This window comes from Neovison vison, chromosome 5 (genome assembly GCF_020171115.1).
Source record: "Neovison vison isolate M4711 chromosome 5, ASM_NN_V1, whole genome shotgun sequence".
Classification (NCBI taxonomy): domain Eukaryota; kingdom Metazoa; phylum Chordata; class Mammalia; order Carnivora; family Mustelidae; genus Neogale; species Neogale vison.
The window spans coordinates 36,442,554-36,459,869 of record NC_058095.1 but is presented as its reverse complement, the minus strand read 5'-3'; the positions used below and the strand labels follow the sequence as shown (position 1 = coordinate 36,459,869).

Below are 17,316 nucleotides of genomic sequence, written 5' to 3'. Positions count from 1 at the left end.
AGCATCTGACTCTTGATTTCAACCCACGTCATGATCCCAAGATCCTGCGATTGAGCCCCATGTCAGGCTCTGTGCTCAGTGTGGAATCTGCTTGAGGATTCTCCCCGCCCCCCAATAAGTAAATAAAACTTTACTTTTTAAAATATTTATTTATTTATTTTAGAGAGAGAGAGAACACAAACAGGAAGGGTTGGGGAAAGGGGAGAGTATCCCAAGCAGACTGCTGAGGGTGGAACCTGACTTGGGGCTCCATCTCACAACCCCGATTTTGAAAAAGCGTATGACCCATCTATATTCTGCTTATAAGAGAAACACTCTAGTTAAACACACAGACACACACATAGATTAAGATACTCAGATGGGAAAAGACTTAATATGCAAACCGTAAACAAGCAAGCTAGTCAATTATACAGACACCAGACAAAATAGACTTTAAGACAAAACTTGTTAATAGAGACAATAAATATTCCTTTTATTTATTTATTTATTTATTTGACAGAGAGAGAGAGATCACAAGTAGGCAGAGAGGCAGGCAGAGAGAGCGGGAAGCAGGCTCCCCGCTGAGCAGAGAGCCCGTGATATGGGGCCCGATCCCAGGGCCCTGAGATCATGACCTGAGCCGAAGGCAGAGGTTTTAACCCAAATATTCCTTTTTAAAAAAGATTTTATTTATTTGTCAGAGAGAGAGAGTGGCAGGCAGAGGGGAAGCATGTACCCCACGGAGCAAGGAGCCGGATGCAGGACCTTGGGATCACGACCTGAGCCAAAGGCAGATGCTTAACCAACTGAGCCACCTAGGCATCCTGAGACAATAAATATTCTATAATAAACTTTCACTTCATCAAGAATATGTAACATTGGGGCACCTGGGTGGCTCAGTGGGTTAAGCCTCTGCCTTCAGCTCAGGTCATGATCCCAGGGTTCTGGGATCCAGCTCCACATCAGGCTCTCTGCTCAGCAGTGAGTCTGCCTCCACCACCCCACTGCCTGCCTTTCTGCCTACTTGTAATCTTTGTCTGTCAAATAAATAAAATCTTTAAAAATATATATATATAACATTTAACTGTGTAACATATACACATATATGCAACTAACAAAAGGACCCTAAATTATATATAGCGAAAACTGTCAGAAATAGACAATTCAGCAGTTAACTAGTTGGATACTTTGTTCCCTAGTTTCATAATAGAACAATTATAAAATCAATAAAATGTGAGTCTTCAATACTATAACCCAACAGTTATAAACCTAACATATCTATTACACTCCACCCTCCTAAGGTACATGTGGCATATTCTTCAGGATAGACTATATGTTAGTTTAGAAAATCAGTCTTCAATAAATTTTAAATGGCTAAAATGGTAGAAAATATATTTTCTGATCTCAGTGGAATAAAACTGGAAATCTATAACAGAAGAAAAAATGGGAAATTCCTAAGTATGTGGAAATTAAAGAGCATATTCTTAACCAGTGGATCCAAGAAGAAGTCATAAGAGAAACTAGAAAATACCTTGTGATGAGTGAAAATGAAAACATTGCTCATAAAGAAGTTTATAGTTGTAAATGCCTATATATGTATGTGTGTGTGTGTGTATGTAAAATTTTTTTAAGGAAAAATCTGAAATCAGTAATCTAACCTCTTACCTTCAGGAATTGGAAAAAGAGGCACAAGCCAAGCCCAAGGCAAGTAGATCAAAGGGATAACAGATACTAGAGTGGAAATAAAGGAGAGAGAATAGAATATTCAGCAGAAAAAAATAAGGATAACATAAGTTAGTTCTTTAAGAAGATAAGGAAAATTGACAACCTTTAACTAGACTGACCAAGAGAATATACCAAAGGGAACTTAAATTACTAAATTTAGGAATGAAGAGGGGATGTTGCTACCAACCTGATAGAAATATAAAGCATTATAAGAGAATGCCTTGAACAATTGCATGACAGCAAATTACATAAATCAGGATGGACAAATTCATAGAAAAATACAAGCTACTGAAACTGACACAACAAGAAAAAGATCTGAATATATCTATAAAAAGTAAAGAGATAGAAGAATTAGTATCAAAAAATTTCCCACAAAGAAAAGCTCAGGACTAAATGTCTTCACTGGTGAGTTCTAGCAAATGTTAAAAGAAGAGTTAATACCAGTCCTTTACAAACTTAAGAAAAATAGAAGGGTAAGCATGTATCATCGTATTCTATGAGGCCAGTATTGCCTGTTACCAAAACCAAAGACATCACAAGAAAGGAAAACTACATGGCAGATCTCTTATGGGTATAGATGCAAAAATCCTCAACAGAAAAGCAGAAAATTGAATCCAGCAACTTACTAAAAGACTATACACAAAGACAATCCCACACAAGTGGGGTTATCCTGGGATTGCAAGCTTGGTTCAACACCCAACCAATTTTGTTGGTCCAACTCAAATCAATCAATGTAATATGCTGTATTAGTAGAATAAAATACAAAAATCACACAATCTCAAGAGGAGAAAAAAGCATTTGACAATATCTAAGTGTTTTCATGATAAAACACTCAAGATAGTAGAAATAGAAGGGCATCTATTACAAACTTACAGTGAACATCTCAATGGTGTAAGACTGAAACTTTGCCCTGATGTGTTTGATAATGAGATAAGGATGTCCACTCTCACCACTTGTATTCAGTATTGTATTAGAGGTTCTACATGGAGCAATTAGTCAAGGGGGGAAAAAAAGTACTTGGATTGGAAAAGAAATAATCTTAAAATTTGCAAATGACATGATATTCTACATGGAAATCCTGTATCCATAAAATATAACTGTTAGAGCTAGTAAACAAGTACAGTAAGTTACAAGAAACATTCAGTATACAAAAATCAATCACTTTGTATACAAAGGGAATAAACATTCCAAAAATGAAATTAAGAGGTTCCATTTACATAATGTAATAGTATTATATGGTGATAAAAAGTAGCTACATTTGGCATAAGCATAGTATAACATATAGACTTGTTAAATCACTATGTTGTAAACCTGAAACTAATGTAAAGCTGTGTATCAACTATATTTCAATAAAAATAAATTTAAAATTTTTCATTTGCAATAGCATCAAGAAGAATAAGTTACTTAGGAGTAATTTTAACAAAAGAAATGCAAGATTTATGCACTAAAAGCTATAAAACATTGTTGAAAGAAAATTTTAAATAAATGGAAGAATTCCAGGGACTGGAAGATGTATTAAGATAACGTTTCCGCAAATTGATCTGCAGAGATTTAGTGCAATCCCAAAATACCAGCCCGATTTCTTGCAGGAATTGAGAAACTGATCCTATAATTCACATGGAAATTGAAAGAAACTAAGAATAGGTACCTGGGTGGCTCAGCAGGTTAAAGCCTCTGCCTTTGGCTCGGGTCATGATCCCAGGGTCCTGGGATTGAGCCCTGCATTGGGCTCTCTGCAGAGAGAAGCTTAACCCCGCTCCACCCACCTGCCTCTTTGCCTACTTGTGATCTCTGTCTGTCAAATAAATAAGTAAAATCTTTAAAAAAAAAAAAAAATAGAAGTGGGGCGCCTGGGTGGCTCAGTGGGTTAAGCCTCGCCTTCAGCTCAGGTCATGATTTCAGGGTCCTGGGATCAAGCCCCACATCGGGCTCTCTGCTCAGCAGGGAGCCTGCTTCCCCCTCTCTCTCTCTGTCAAACAAATAAATAAATCTTTTTTAAATTTTTATTTATTTATTTGTTAGAGAGAAAGAGAGAGAGAGGGAGGAGTGAGAGCAAGCACAGGCAGAGGCAGAGGGAGAAGCAGGCTCCCTGCCGAGCAAGGAGCCCAATGTGGGATTTGATCCAAGGAGGCTGGGATCATGACCTGAGCCGAAGGCAGTCGCTTAACCAACTGAGCCACCCAGGTGTCCCAATAAATAAAATCTTTTAATAAATAAATAAAAATAAATTTTTTTTCCCAATTTATTTATTTTCAGAAAAACAGTATTCATTATTTTTTCACCACACCCAGTGCTCCATGCAAACCGTGCCCTCTATAATACCCACCACCTGGTACCCCCAACTTCCCACCTGCCCCGCCACTTCAAACCCCTCAGATTGTTTTTCAGAGTCCGTAGTCTCTCATGGTTCACCTCCCCTTTCAATTTCTCCTAACTCCCTTCTCCTAACTCCCCATGTCCACCATGCTATTTGTTGTGCTCCACAAATAAGTGAAACCATATAATAATTGACTCTCTCTGCTTGACTTATTTCACTCAGCATAATCTCTTCCAGTCCCGTCCATGTTGCTACAAAAGTTGGGTATTCATCCTTTCTGATGGAGGCATAATACCCCATATGTACACTTTTTTTTTTAGTAATTTCTTAAGATTTATTTATTATTTTAGAGAAAGAGCATGGGGAGGAGGGGCAGAAGGAGAGGGAGGTCTCAAGAGAGAAGATCCCAAGCAGATTCCCCACTGAGTACAGAGCCTGTTGCAGGGCTCAATCTCACGACCCTGAGATTATGACCTGAGCTGAAATCAAGAGTCGGACACTTAATCAACTGAGCTACCCAGGCACCCCTTGAATAATTTTTAAAATTAAAAAATATTTTAGCAAACCAAATCCAATAATCCATAAAAAGAATAATGCACCATAACAACATAGGTGATCTTAGGAGTGAAGGAGGGAGAAAGACACTCAAGCAGACTTCACACTGAGGGTAGGGCCTGGTGTGGTGTTCGATCTCACAACCCTGAGATCACGAGCTAAGATGAAACCAAGGGCCAGACGCTTAAATCAACTGTTACACCCAGCCACCCTGTTGGCTTTTATTTTCAAAGTCATTTTTATTTAGTTATTCTCCCTTTTTTTTTTTTAATAGGTGTATTCGACACAAAAATGATTGGGGAGCTCTTATTCTAGTGGATGATCGCTTCAGGAGTAATCCCAGTCGATATATATCTGGTAAGAGTTGCAGCTGGGCTTAGAGTAAGAATTAATAACAATCTTTGGTATTTAATAACTGCTAGTTTTAAAGAAAAATTTTGGGCAGGATTTGAATTATTAGATCAAATATGGAAAAATTCATATTGATGGGAAATCTAGCATTTAATACTTATCTATTTAAAAAAATCTTTATAGAGGAGTTGGTTAACATATACTAACATATCAGTATCCTTTAATTTCATAGAATGTGGGATTTAATTAAGTAACATAATAATAATTTATTTAGCATTATCAGGGAAAAGGCTGTTCGCAGGAATTTTCCAAAAAATACATTTTTACATTTAAGCACGTAAGCACATTTCCTTTGGCTGCTTAGGATTCTTTATCCTTTCATTCTAGATTATACTGAAGTTTGTTGATTGTTTAGAAATGCTTCAGCTGTTCTACAGTTCATGTTAGTCAGAGCTAGTATTTTCTAAAAGAAAAAAAAGTACCACTGTAGGCCTCAAGATGAAGTAGATGGTCATTTTTTCCCCACTCAGATGAACAAATATTATATGCCTATAGTTTTTGTCCAGCAGTCATACCATCCCTTTAGAGTCAATACCAGGAATCAATCTGTTATTAAAGAACTGTTGGAAATACTTGCATTTTTATTATCTTTAGAGCTAAGATGTTCATACCATACTATGATAAAGAGATACAAAATTTTAAGTTTCTTTCAGATTAGCTACCTGTGGGTATGGACTCTTTCTATTTCAGAGCCTAATATCTGGCTTGGTATTAAAATGTATCCACCTGGATTAAAGCACTCTTTTCTCCCCTTTCCATGTAAAGCAAGCCATTGAGCTTAGGTCCAGACATAACTAAAAGCAAAATGTTAAGTGCTATGTTTAGTCAGCAGGTGGAGCTCAGATTCTTTGAGTTTTCAAAAGCAACCTGACATTTTACACCAAAAAGCTTTCTTTGATTACAGAAAATTCCAAACATGAAAGAAATGACTATAATACTAAAATTCTTCAATTTTAGAAAGTTTCGTGTTTAATCAGTATAATTATTTTCCCCAAACAAACAAAAATAACTTTAAGGGAAATGCTTATTGAAAATGTTCTTCTAGGCACACCTGGCTGTTCAGTAGACAGAACATACGATTCTTGATCTTGGGGTTGTAACTTCAAGCCCCATGTTGGGTGTAGAGATCACTTAAAAATAAAATCTTCAAAAAATTAAGATGTTCGGGGCGCCTGGGTGGCTCATTGGTTTACGCCTCTGCTTTCAGCTCGGGTCATGGTCCCAGGGTCCTGGGATCGAGCCCCACATCGGTCTCTCGGCTCGGCAGGGAGCCTGCTTCCTCCTCTCTCTCTGCCTGCCTCTCTGCCTACTTGTGATCTCTGTCTGTCAAATAAATAAATAAAATCTTAAAAAAAAAATTAAGATGTTCTTCTTGTCAACTGTACTTCAACTAAAAAAATGCAAAATTTGAAAACAAGTTTTTTTTTTATTTTAAAATCTTGAAGTTAAATTTTCCCCTGATGGTTCAGATTTGCTGAGAGTTTTTTTTTTTTTTAAGGATTTTATTTTTAATAGTCTCCACACCCAACATGGGGCTAGAACTTACAACCCCAAGATCAAGTCGTATGCCCCTACTGAGCCAGTCAGGCACCTCTGAGAGATTTTTTAAATCAAGAATTTTTCACTATTTCTGTATGGTTTTTATTCATTTTTTCTGAGATTCATAAAAATGTGAACTCTTCTTATCTAGACAATAATAGCACAATGACATGCAAATTCCTTTTGAAGGCTAGTCTTTGTTTAAATTCAATTTGTATTAACTAAAGAACTCAATTCAACTTACATTAAATATAGAAAAGCTCTACATTAAATATAGAAAAAATTTTGCCTATTTACATTTGATAGAGAAGTCTTTTGTTTTCTAATTACTTCATTAGAAAAATTAGCAAAGGAATGTATTTGAAATGAATGTATCACGACTTGAAGCCCTATCTTATTTTTCTTTTAACTTAAAATACAATAGTGACTTTTTAAACTACTTCGGAAGATGATGATCATTTTAGTAACACCAGAAGAGAATATTTATTTTCTTTTAAAAGTCCAGATACCTGATTTTGAATTTCATTCTGAAATGAAACAAAACACCTTATACTTTCAACATGGTTCAGGGTTGTACAGTTTTCACATGTTACAGGTCAGATCACATCCATTACAACTTGATTATTTATATATTAAAAAATAATTATATAATAAATTTTCAAACAGGACACAGTTTGTCCCTAATAACATTGTTATTCCATTCATTCCTAGGATAGTTTAAGACATATTTGGAATTGAGGGAAAAGGGCAACAAAAAAACCCATGAGACTGGCATCTTGAATTTATTTTCATGGAAGAAATCAAAGTTGGAATGAAAGACTATGTTATTTACAACTTCTAATTTTCCTAAAATTAAAATGTAAGCAATATTTTGGGGAATTATGTTGAAATTAAAATTTGCCTTATTTCCCCAGTTATTCTAAACTGATAATAATATATTTCTCTCTTTCCAGTCTACTCCCACTGCCTCTTCCCTCCCTCCAGTTGATAATCAGTGTATATAAAGAAAAATGTTACTCATACATGAGCATAGTGTACATGTGAAGTTGTTTAGGCAGGAAAAATATTGAGAATCATTCTATATACCCTAGATTCATGTGGATTACTTCATTAGAAAAATTATCTAAGTGTATTCTTAATATGTAATATCTTCCTTGGGTTTACTCTTTTCCTTAGGACTTTCTAAATGGGTACGGCAGCAGATTCAGCACCATTCAACTTTTGAGAGTGCACTGGAGTCCTTGGCTGAATTTTCCAAAAAACACCAAAAGGTCATTGATGTATCCAGAGAGGACAGAAAATTTATACAAGACAGTGAGTCTACACTTGAAGTGACCTGTTTGAAGGACAGTAGTTTAACTTACTTATCAGAAGTGACAAGTCCTCTAGCACCTGAAAATCCTAGGAAAGATGAAGCAAAAGCACGTGTCCATGAACACCAGTGTCATAAAATAACTAAAAGTCCATCTCTACCAAGAGGCATCATCTCTAGAAAGGAAGGAGGTTTGAAAAGTTTTGCCTATTTACATTTGATAGAGAAGTCTTTTGTTATATCTAGTGAAATGATAGAAATGATATTTAATTTGCTATAGATTAATTTCCTTAAACATAATGGTCTGAAATAGGTATTATCATAAAATAATGAAATAGTGTGGTATATTGGGATGGGAACACACTTTTATCAAGAGACCTAAGCATAGGGTTGCCTGGGTGGCTCAGTGGGTTAAAGCTCTGCTTTCGGCTCAGGTCATGATCTCAGGGTCCTGGGATCGAGCCCCACATTGGGCTCTCTGCTCAGCAGGGAGCCTGCTTTCCCCTCTCTCTCTGTCTGCTTCTCTGCCTATTTGTGATCTCTGTCAAATAAATAAATAAAATCTTAAAAAAAAAAAAAAAAGAGAGACCTAAGCATATTTTCCATTTACCAGGTTTGCCACTACCTAGTTTTGTGACAATGAGCAAGTCACTTAACTTTCTTGAATCTTAATAGAAAAAAGGAATCTCTGTATACCTGTCCCTCAAGCTGGACTGTAAAGATCTAATAAGATGATGAATATCATAGCATGGTAAAATACTGTATAAATGGTACACGTTTTCCTAAAGGCTATATTAAAAATTGGTCTAATTTATAGATACTTCTCTTACATGAATTTCTTAGTTTAGGGGAGTGAGAGTCATATATTCTAAATTATTTTTTTTTTAAATATGTTAGAGGGGTGCCTGGGTAGCTCAGTTGGTTGAACATCCAACTCTTGATTTTGGCTCAGGTCATGATCTCAGGATCATGAGATCAAGACCCACTTAGGGCTCTATGCTCAGCAAGGAGTCTCCTTGAGATTCTCTCTCCCTCCCTCTGCCCTTCCCCCCTCTTGTGTGTGCACTCTCTCTCAAGTAAGTAAATAAATAAATCTTCAAATATTCAAATATATATATATATATATATATATATGAATTTAATAGTCTATGTCAGAGATTAGCAAACTGTGGCTTATGTACCAAATTTGGCCATCTGTTTTTGTGAATCAAGATTAATGGAACATAGTCACATCCATTCAGTTATATATAGTACACAACAGCAGAGTTTAGTCATAGTATGTTTTTGCACTCAAACAGCATAATTGAGTACATACATACATACCTCAGAGATATTGTGGGTTTGGTTCTAGACCACCACAATAAAGCAAATATCACAATAAAGCAATTCAAATGAATTTTTTGGTTTCATAGTGCATATAAAAGTTGTGTTTACATTATATTGTAGTCTCTTAAGTGTGTAATAACATCATGTCTTAAAAAATAATGTATAATTTAAAATACCCCAATTTAAAAATATTTTGTTGCAAAAAAAAAATACTAACCATCTGAGGTTTCAACATATCATAATCTTTTTGCTGGTGGAAGGTCCTGCCTCATTGTTAATGGCTGCTAACTGATCAGGGTGGTTTTTGCTGCAGGCTAGGGTATATGTCAAAATCTCTTTTAAAAAGACCCCAGTGAAGTTTGCCACATCAATTGACTCTTCCTTTAATGAATGATCTCTCTATAGCTTGAAACTATTTTATTCAAAAGTAGAACTTCTTTCAAAATGCAGCCAGTCTTCTCAAATGCTGCTGCTACTTTATGAACTGTTTATGTAATATTCTAAATTCTTTGTAGTCAATTTCAACAATTTTCAGAGCATCTTCACTGGGAGTAGATTTTATCTCAAGAAACCACTTTCTTTGCTCATGTATAAGAAGCGGTTCCTCTTCCATTGAAGTTGTTTTATGAGATGGCAGAAATTCAATCACATTTTCAAGCTTCCCTTCTAATTCTCTTGCTATTTCTACTGCATCTCTACTGAAGTCTTGAATCACTCCAAGTTACCCACCGGGTGGCTTCCAAACTCCTCTTAATTATTTTGACCTCTTCCCATGAATCATGAGTGTTCTTACTGGCATTGGGAATGGTGAATCCTCTCCAGAAGGTTTCAAAATTTTTTTTTGCCTAGATTCATCAAAGGAATCCTATCTGTGGCATCTGTTGCCTTACAAAAATGTATTCTCTCTCTTTTTAAAGATTTATTTATTGTGCTTGCTTCGGCAGCACATATACTAAAGATTTATTTATTTATTTTAAAGAGAGAACATGAGCAGGAGGAGCAGAGGGAGAGAGGGAGACTCCCAAGCAGATTCTGTGTTGAGCACAGAGCCCAATGTAGTGCTTGATCTCTTGACCCTGAGATTATGAGCTGAGCTGAAACCAAGAGTCAGACACTTAAACTGACTGTGCCCCCCCCAAAATATATTTCTTAAATAATAAAACTTGAAAGTCAAAATTACTCTTTGGTCTGTTTTAGTTTCAACATGTCTTCCTCACTAACCATAAAATTTCTAACTTTAGATTTTAAGTGAGATACAAAAATTAATAAAGTGAGAGAAGTGCGACTCTTCTTTTCACTTTGACACTTAGAGGCCATTGTAGGATTATTAATTGGCCTGATTTTAATATTGTTGTGTCTCAGGAAATAGGGAGGCCTGAGGAAAGGGCAGGAGTTGGGGGAACAGCTGGTCAGTGGACCAGTCAGCATACACACATTTGTCTGTTAAGTTCACTACTTTAAATGGATGTGATTTACAATGCCCCCAAATAATTACAATAGTAACATCAAAGATCACTGATCACAGATGACCATAACAAATAAAATAATAATGAAAACTCTGAAATACTACAAGAATTACCAAAATGTGATACAGAGATATGAAGTAAGCAAATGCTTTTAGAAAAATGTTGCTTGTAGGCTTGCTTGATTCAAGGTTGCCACAAACTCTGAATCTGTAAAAGTTGCAGTATTTGCAATCTGCAATAAAGCAAAGTGCAATAAAAGGAGGTATACCAATAGTTGCAACAGGTAACAATATGAGCCACAAAGCCTAAAATTTTACTGTCAGCCCAGATGTAGACAAAGTTTGCCATACTGTCGTCTATATCATTGGGTATCATTTTAATTATTTTAGCTAATAAGTGATAGTTTAATATATCAAGTATTAAATATTTACTTTGTAGTATTTGGTAGTTTAAAAAAAAATGCCATAGTGAATTCAAGGCCATAAGACTGGTAATCAGGAAACATAAGTTTTAGTTTGGGCCTGAGTACTAACCAGTTTTATAACTTTAAACAAATAATTTAGTGTTTGTGGTTGCCAGTGTCCTTTAGGGAATTAATCTAGGTTAGTTTTTCCCAGTCCTTGGTTAGTGGATTTTCAAGGCAGATTTTTATAGCGTGTTTCCTTCGTTACTCAGCCTTCTTCCTATTCCTTTTACGCCTCCTTTCTTCATTCACTTCTGAGGTCCCTGGTGTGGAATTTGATAGTTTACCAGACAGCATTATAACTTGGGCTCAGAATCGCTGGAGGCCTAGGATTCCTTTCAGAGTTCACATTTTGTGCTTTCTGTTCTAAGATGGAAGTCTTGCTACTGTTGGTTGTGGGCTTTAAGTTTTGATCCAATACAGTTATGTCAGTATTTTTAATAAAAATTATGTTAATGTAATAATTATATTTGTTAGGAGGAGAAAATTAACACTCTTAAATTTTTGTAGATGATCCTGTATTATTTGAAGAGACTCCCCAGGCAGTGAAAGCAGAAAATACTGTGATTTCCAGATCTACAAGCCCAACCTTCAACAAACAGACAAAGAGAGCTAGCTGGTCTAGCTTTAATTCTTTGGGACATTATCTTACTGATGAAATTATAACTGCAGCTCCTAAGTTCAGGTTACCAGAAGACTGTGCCTCTAGTGTTTCCACTTTTGAAACCGAAAAGGGATGTAAAACAGTTTTTCCACTCACTGATAAATGTGAGTCCTCAGCTCTGATGGTAAACGCATCATTTGGACCATGCCCTCAGTCAGAAATCACTATTTCATCAATAAAGATTGATTCTACTCTTCTTAAAAGAAATGATTCCAAACAGCTGTTCTGCTGTGAAGAAGCCTTGGATCTGGACCCTGAATTGTCTCCAGTTGGTGAAGAAGATAAACTTTCCACCTCACATAGAGCTTCTGAAACAGAAGCAGAGGATGAATCTATCTATTTTTCACCGGAGCTTTATGATCCTATGGATACAAATGAAGAAAAGAATGACCTAGTTGAAAGTGATAGAGACAATAGATTGGCTAATCATTCAAATTGCATTTTAGTTGAAGATCTTTTTGAAATTAAAACTATGAAAGGAGTGGATTCAGTCCAAGAAATGAAAGCTGAGGATTGCACAGACACAAAGTTGAATTGACTCATGCATATCACAGAAAGTAAAATCCGTAACATTGGTAATAATGTAAAAACAACTCATAAACAAATTGGAACAGAGAAAACTTGTGAAACAGATTTAAAGAAATTTAAACAGTCTCCTTCCAAAAATAAAGGTGTGTTCCATGGTGTTAGGTAGTAATACTTAACTGTAACGCTATAAAAATATGTTGTCATGCTTATATTAAATGCTATCATAAATGACAATTTCTACTTTGGATAAATGGTATAGGGTTTTTTTTTAATTTTAAAAATATCTTTCACTTTCTTTGGTATTAGAGGTTTTTAGAAGTCTTTCTTTATGTTGAGAATGTAAATTTTATTGTTTCTGAGTTTTGATAAAGTGATTCATCCAAAATATTTTCCTTTAACAAGTTTTCTTTACCTATATACAATTTAAAATTAATCTGAAAGATACGTAGTTTCCTTTAAATTTCACATAAATATTTGTATTTTGTAGTTCTTTTCATTTATTTTCATACTGATACATAAAAATGAATAGCAGTCTAACCAGTCACACTTTAGGCATGTTTCACTATATATTTACCTCAAATCAATATATAATTTTTAGAAATCAAAGTTTTCTTCAAGAGTTTATTCCTGTATTAAACTGCCTACTTGTAAGTAATTAAGAATTAAGAAGAAAACTGTGATTTTTTTTACATTGTTTTACATTTTTCTGTTTATGATGAACCAAAGTCAAGCAGATGTTAAGCAAATTATGTAAAGTTACAAAATGCCAAATGAAAGACTCCAAATTTTCAATTATAATTAGTTTCATCATCATTGTGGGAAAAAAGTGACATGTCCTAGCATGAAGGCTATAATTATAAAACTATCAGGATAGAAAACTTCATATATAAATTTTATAAGTAGGGGCACCTGGGTGGCTCAGTGGGTGAAGCCTCTGGTCATGATCTCAAGGTCCTGAGATCAAGCCCCGCATGGGGTTCTCTGCTCTGCAGGGAGCCTGCTTTCCCCTCTCTCTCTGCCTGTCTCTCTGACTACTTGTGATCTCTCTCTCTCTCTCAATCTGTTAAATAAATAAATAAAATCCTTTTAAAAATAAATAAATAAATAAATTATATAAGTAAACCCGAACATGTAACTGCAGCCAAAAAAGTTCTTATTGCTCACTAATTTTTTGTTAATTTTGACTCTTTTTATGTATTTTTGAATGAAGCTATACTTCTGATCAAGTAATTATAGAAGATGCACTTCGCTGTCATCTTTCCAAAAATATATTTACTCATCTTTTTCTAAGAAACATTATTATTCATTGGATATTTATTTAGCTTTGTGTGGGTGATTTGAATTGAAATTTTATGAGTTGTCAAGTTGTGGGTATGGTTTATTATTTTCAATTTGAAATTTCCAGAAATCAAGTATTTTATATATTCATTTTGATAAATGAATTATTATATATAATATTTACTTTTATTTTGAAGGTGTTTAGATTGAACACAACATTGGATAGTACAACTGTAAGCATAGTTCAAAGAAATTTAAATTGCTAATTTACCAGTTCAAGAATTCATCTATAGATTAGGATATATTAGATCCTTAGTATTACATATTTTCTTTGAGTAATAAGTTACAAACACTAGAATGGAAGATAATTTCTAAATTGTTTTGAAAGGGTGAAACCATTTATCCTTTCTGGTTTAGTTCCTAATCCACAGATAAGGGTAGTGGGGTAGTAGAAAGAATACGAGGTGGAAAACAAGAGACTTGTGCTTTATTCCTAGCTCTGCCACTAATTTGCTAAGTCACATTGGCAATCATCCTGCCTTTGAGAAATTAGCTTCATCTGTGAAATGTGGCATTTAGTACTATAAAAATCACTTAAATCCCTTTCAGCTTTAAAAACCCATAGTTTAAAGAAATATATATTGGTATTATATTTTGAGTCAATTTTCATTTGCTTTTGTTCCAGAATGCTTTAAATAAGGTAAACCATTTTGTAGAAAAGGTGAAATTGACACTCACCTCCCTTTAAGGCATAACTGTATGAATATGCTGCTTAGTAATTTGAGAAGCAAGATATTTATTTTTAACAGTGCTGCAATGAAAACATTTTTTGACCCTTAAAATTGCCTTTAGAATTGGTAAATGACATGAGAAAAATTAAGCACAATATTTTTTAGTCATAACCTTGGTATATTATCCAAATAAACCTCAAATCTATTCTCTCCAAAATCTAATTTTCTCAGACTAAAAATTTCCATTAACTGAGAATGTATATAAAGATGTGACACTAGTATTTAGTGATTCCAAAAGGTATTTCAAAAATTTCGTGCAATGATCTCACTATTGAAACAGGTATAGGGTTTCCAAAAATAGCAACATGACCAGGATAGTATTGCAAGAATTAAAGTACCAGACTTTATGGGACACCTGTGTGGCTCAGTCAGTTAAGTGTCCAACTTTGATTTCCTTCTGGGTCATGATTTTCGGGTTGTGGGATCAAGCCCCAAGTCGGGCTCAGCTTGGAGTCTGCTTGTCTCTCTCAGTTCCTCCATTTGTGCATACTCTCATAAATAAATAATAAATAATGAACTTACAAAATCTTTAAAAGATTTTTTTTTTAATTAAGTACCAGTTGGGGCATCTGAATGGTTCAGTTGGTTAAGTGTCTGACTCTCTATTTCAGCTCAGGTCGTGAGATTCAGCCCCACATCGGGCCCTGCATTCAGCAAGGAGTCTGCTTGGGATTCTCTCCCTGTCCCTCTGCCCCTGCCCCCCTCCTTCAGTCTCTCTCAAATAAATAAATAATGAAGCACCAGTCTTTATAATAGAGTAGGAGGTAGAACATTTTTATTAGTAGTAATGTACTTTTAAAAGAGATGTTTTGGAGCCCAAGTTAAAACAGGTGAAAGCATTTAAAGACTTTTTATTTATTTGAGAGAGCAAGAGCACATGGGTTGGGGTAAGGGCAAAGTGAGAAGGGGAGAGATCCTCAAGCAGACTCTTCACTGAGGGTGGAGCCCAATTTGGGGGTCCTTCCCAGGACCCAAGGTGAAATCAAGAGCCCACCACCCAATCCACTAAGCCACACAGGCACCCCTAAAACATGAAATTAAAAGAGTATTTTGTACATGGTAGACCCTCAAATATTAGGTAGCAGGTCAATCATATATCTGAAGTACACATACCCTGCTTTATGTGAAGATTTCCCTGATGGTGATAGATGCCAGATAGAATGAGAGAGGGGGAGATAAACTGACAGTTAAGAATTGTTATATAATAGGAAAGAAAAATTACTTGACTAGTTTATTTCTTAAGGCTTTGGAGATATAGAAGTTTAGAAATTGTTTATCAGGTAATTTGCCTTACCCATTCAACGGATATGAAATAATTATACCAAATTTATTTAAGGCCTGAAAGTATATAAAGCATACCAGCCAGGAACCAGGAAAACTTCCAGTTGGAGAAAGAGCTTTACTGATGGAAGAAAGAGGTACAACATAAAGAGTAGATGTTTCATGACTTGACTTTTGAAATTTAGATAAGTCATTTAAAACTTTTTATAATTGTATCAGAAATTAATGACAGTTACTATGCTGCTACTATGCACTTAGTACATGATTTTTACTTTGCTACCATAAGTTCACGTGAGGCTTTGTTTTTATTCTTACTTATGATCTTTGTGTCTTTAAAGACTTTTCCATAATTTTTCTGCAGTGGCTTTGTCATATTTTTCTGCAGTGAAATACATTGCAAATATTTAATTCTTTAGGATTGCTTGTAAGACTGGAATCAAAGTGCCTCTTGTAAAATCACTTGAAGGACTGGTTATTGTAGTTATTTAATCTCTAATTGATGGCATTTTTTGTGTGTGTGTTTGACTACCACACAATTGTTCTTGTTTGTACCTCAGATTTATCAATGAGCTGCATAAGATTTTACTTTAATTTTTATGAATTCTTGATAGTTTCTTACCCTGTAGAAAAATGCAGTCAATCCTTTGTAAATAGAAAGACAGTATTAATACTGGACTTTTTCATAATAAAAAATAAATTTAAGACCTCATCAGACAATGAATGTCTTAACCTGAAGTATGTGCATAGCTATTAAATGTACAATATGAAGTATGTGCTTAGCTATTAAATGTACAATAAAGACCATCACTTCAGGAAATGGAAATTTAGACAGATGACCTAGGCTTATGATTCTCTAGGCTTAAGTGATTTTCATGTCTACCCCCCCAAAAAAAGAATTTTGTTTCTTAAGCTTTCATTTGATAGAACATTAGCTGCCCAGCTTCCTGTACTCTACAATGGAGCCTTGTTATAATGTCCATGGGATCTGAGCCAGTGGATCACCTTATTGGTGAAACCACCTTATAATGAAGTGCTTTCAGTAACTAAACTCTTGGACAAGGTCCAAAACAACCCATCTTATACCAAATTCCACTCTGTAATAAACAAGCTTCAATGTATTGAAAGAAAAATAAAAGCTACATGAAACTTAGAATTCCCAGAAATCAACCTTTTGAAAATCTAATGGTAAATACTGATTTAAAAGAGTATTTTTTAACAAGGCATGATCAGGTATTTATTTTAGTGCTTTTTTATAATAAATTTTTTTTCTTCATCTTCCTTTTTGAAGCAATTTATATGATTTTGATGCTCTTACAGTTTTCCCCCAAATTCTGTCATTTTACATTAGTATTTATAAAACTCATTTGGCTCTTTGCTATTATAAAGTACTAAATTGTACGAGTGGCATATCATTTATTTAAACTGCTAGATGCCATCATCTCTTATTTATGATTCATATATAGTTGAAAGATTTAAAGATGTCAAATATTGATTGTTATTTTGAATCAAGTATGGTCTTGGTATATTTTACCTTTTTTTCAAACTAGTGTTATGGTATTTATATTTAAATATTAACATTCTTTCAAAAATTGATCTCTTTCATCTTGTAAAAGGACCCATGTAACCTGCCTTGTCAGTCAGGACTTTACTATATTGCATGTGGAGCTGAATTATTACCTAA

At 34.7% G+C, this 17,316-nt stretch overlaps 1 protein-coding gene across 3 annotated transcripts in view; it reads left to right on the top strand.

The window, feature by feature from the left end:
• BRIP1 (BRCA1 interacting helicase 1) overlaps positions 1-12,575 on the top strand; it is a 189,322-nt gene extending 176,747 nt beyond the window's left edge. The window contains exons 18-20 of one of the 3 annotated variants that reach the window (XM_044248523.1): positions 4,851-4,933; positions 7,703-7,840; positions 11,604-12,575. In XM_044248523.1, the coding sequence (XP_044104458.1) occupies positions 4,851-4,933; positions 7,703-7,840; positions 11,604-12,295 (913 nt within the window). In that variant the 3' untranslated portion in view covers positions 12,296-12,575. Of the gene's footprint in view, positions 1-4,850; positions 4,934-7,702; positions 8,030-11,603 lie in introns of all 3 variants that reach the window. The other 2 variants (XM_044248522.1, XM_044248524.1) reach the window with 2 other exon arrangements.
• Positions 12,576-17,316: the final 4,741 nt, after the last annotated feature.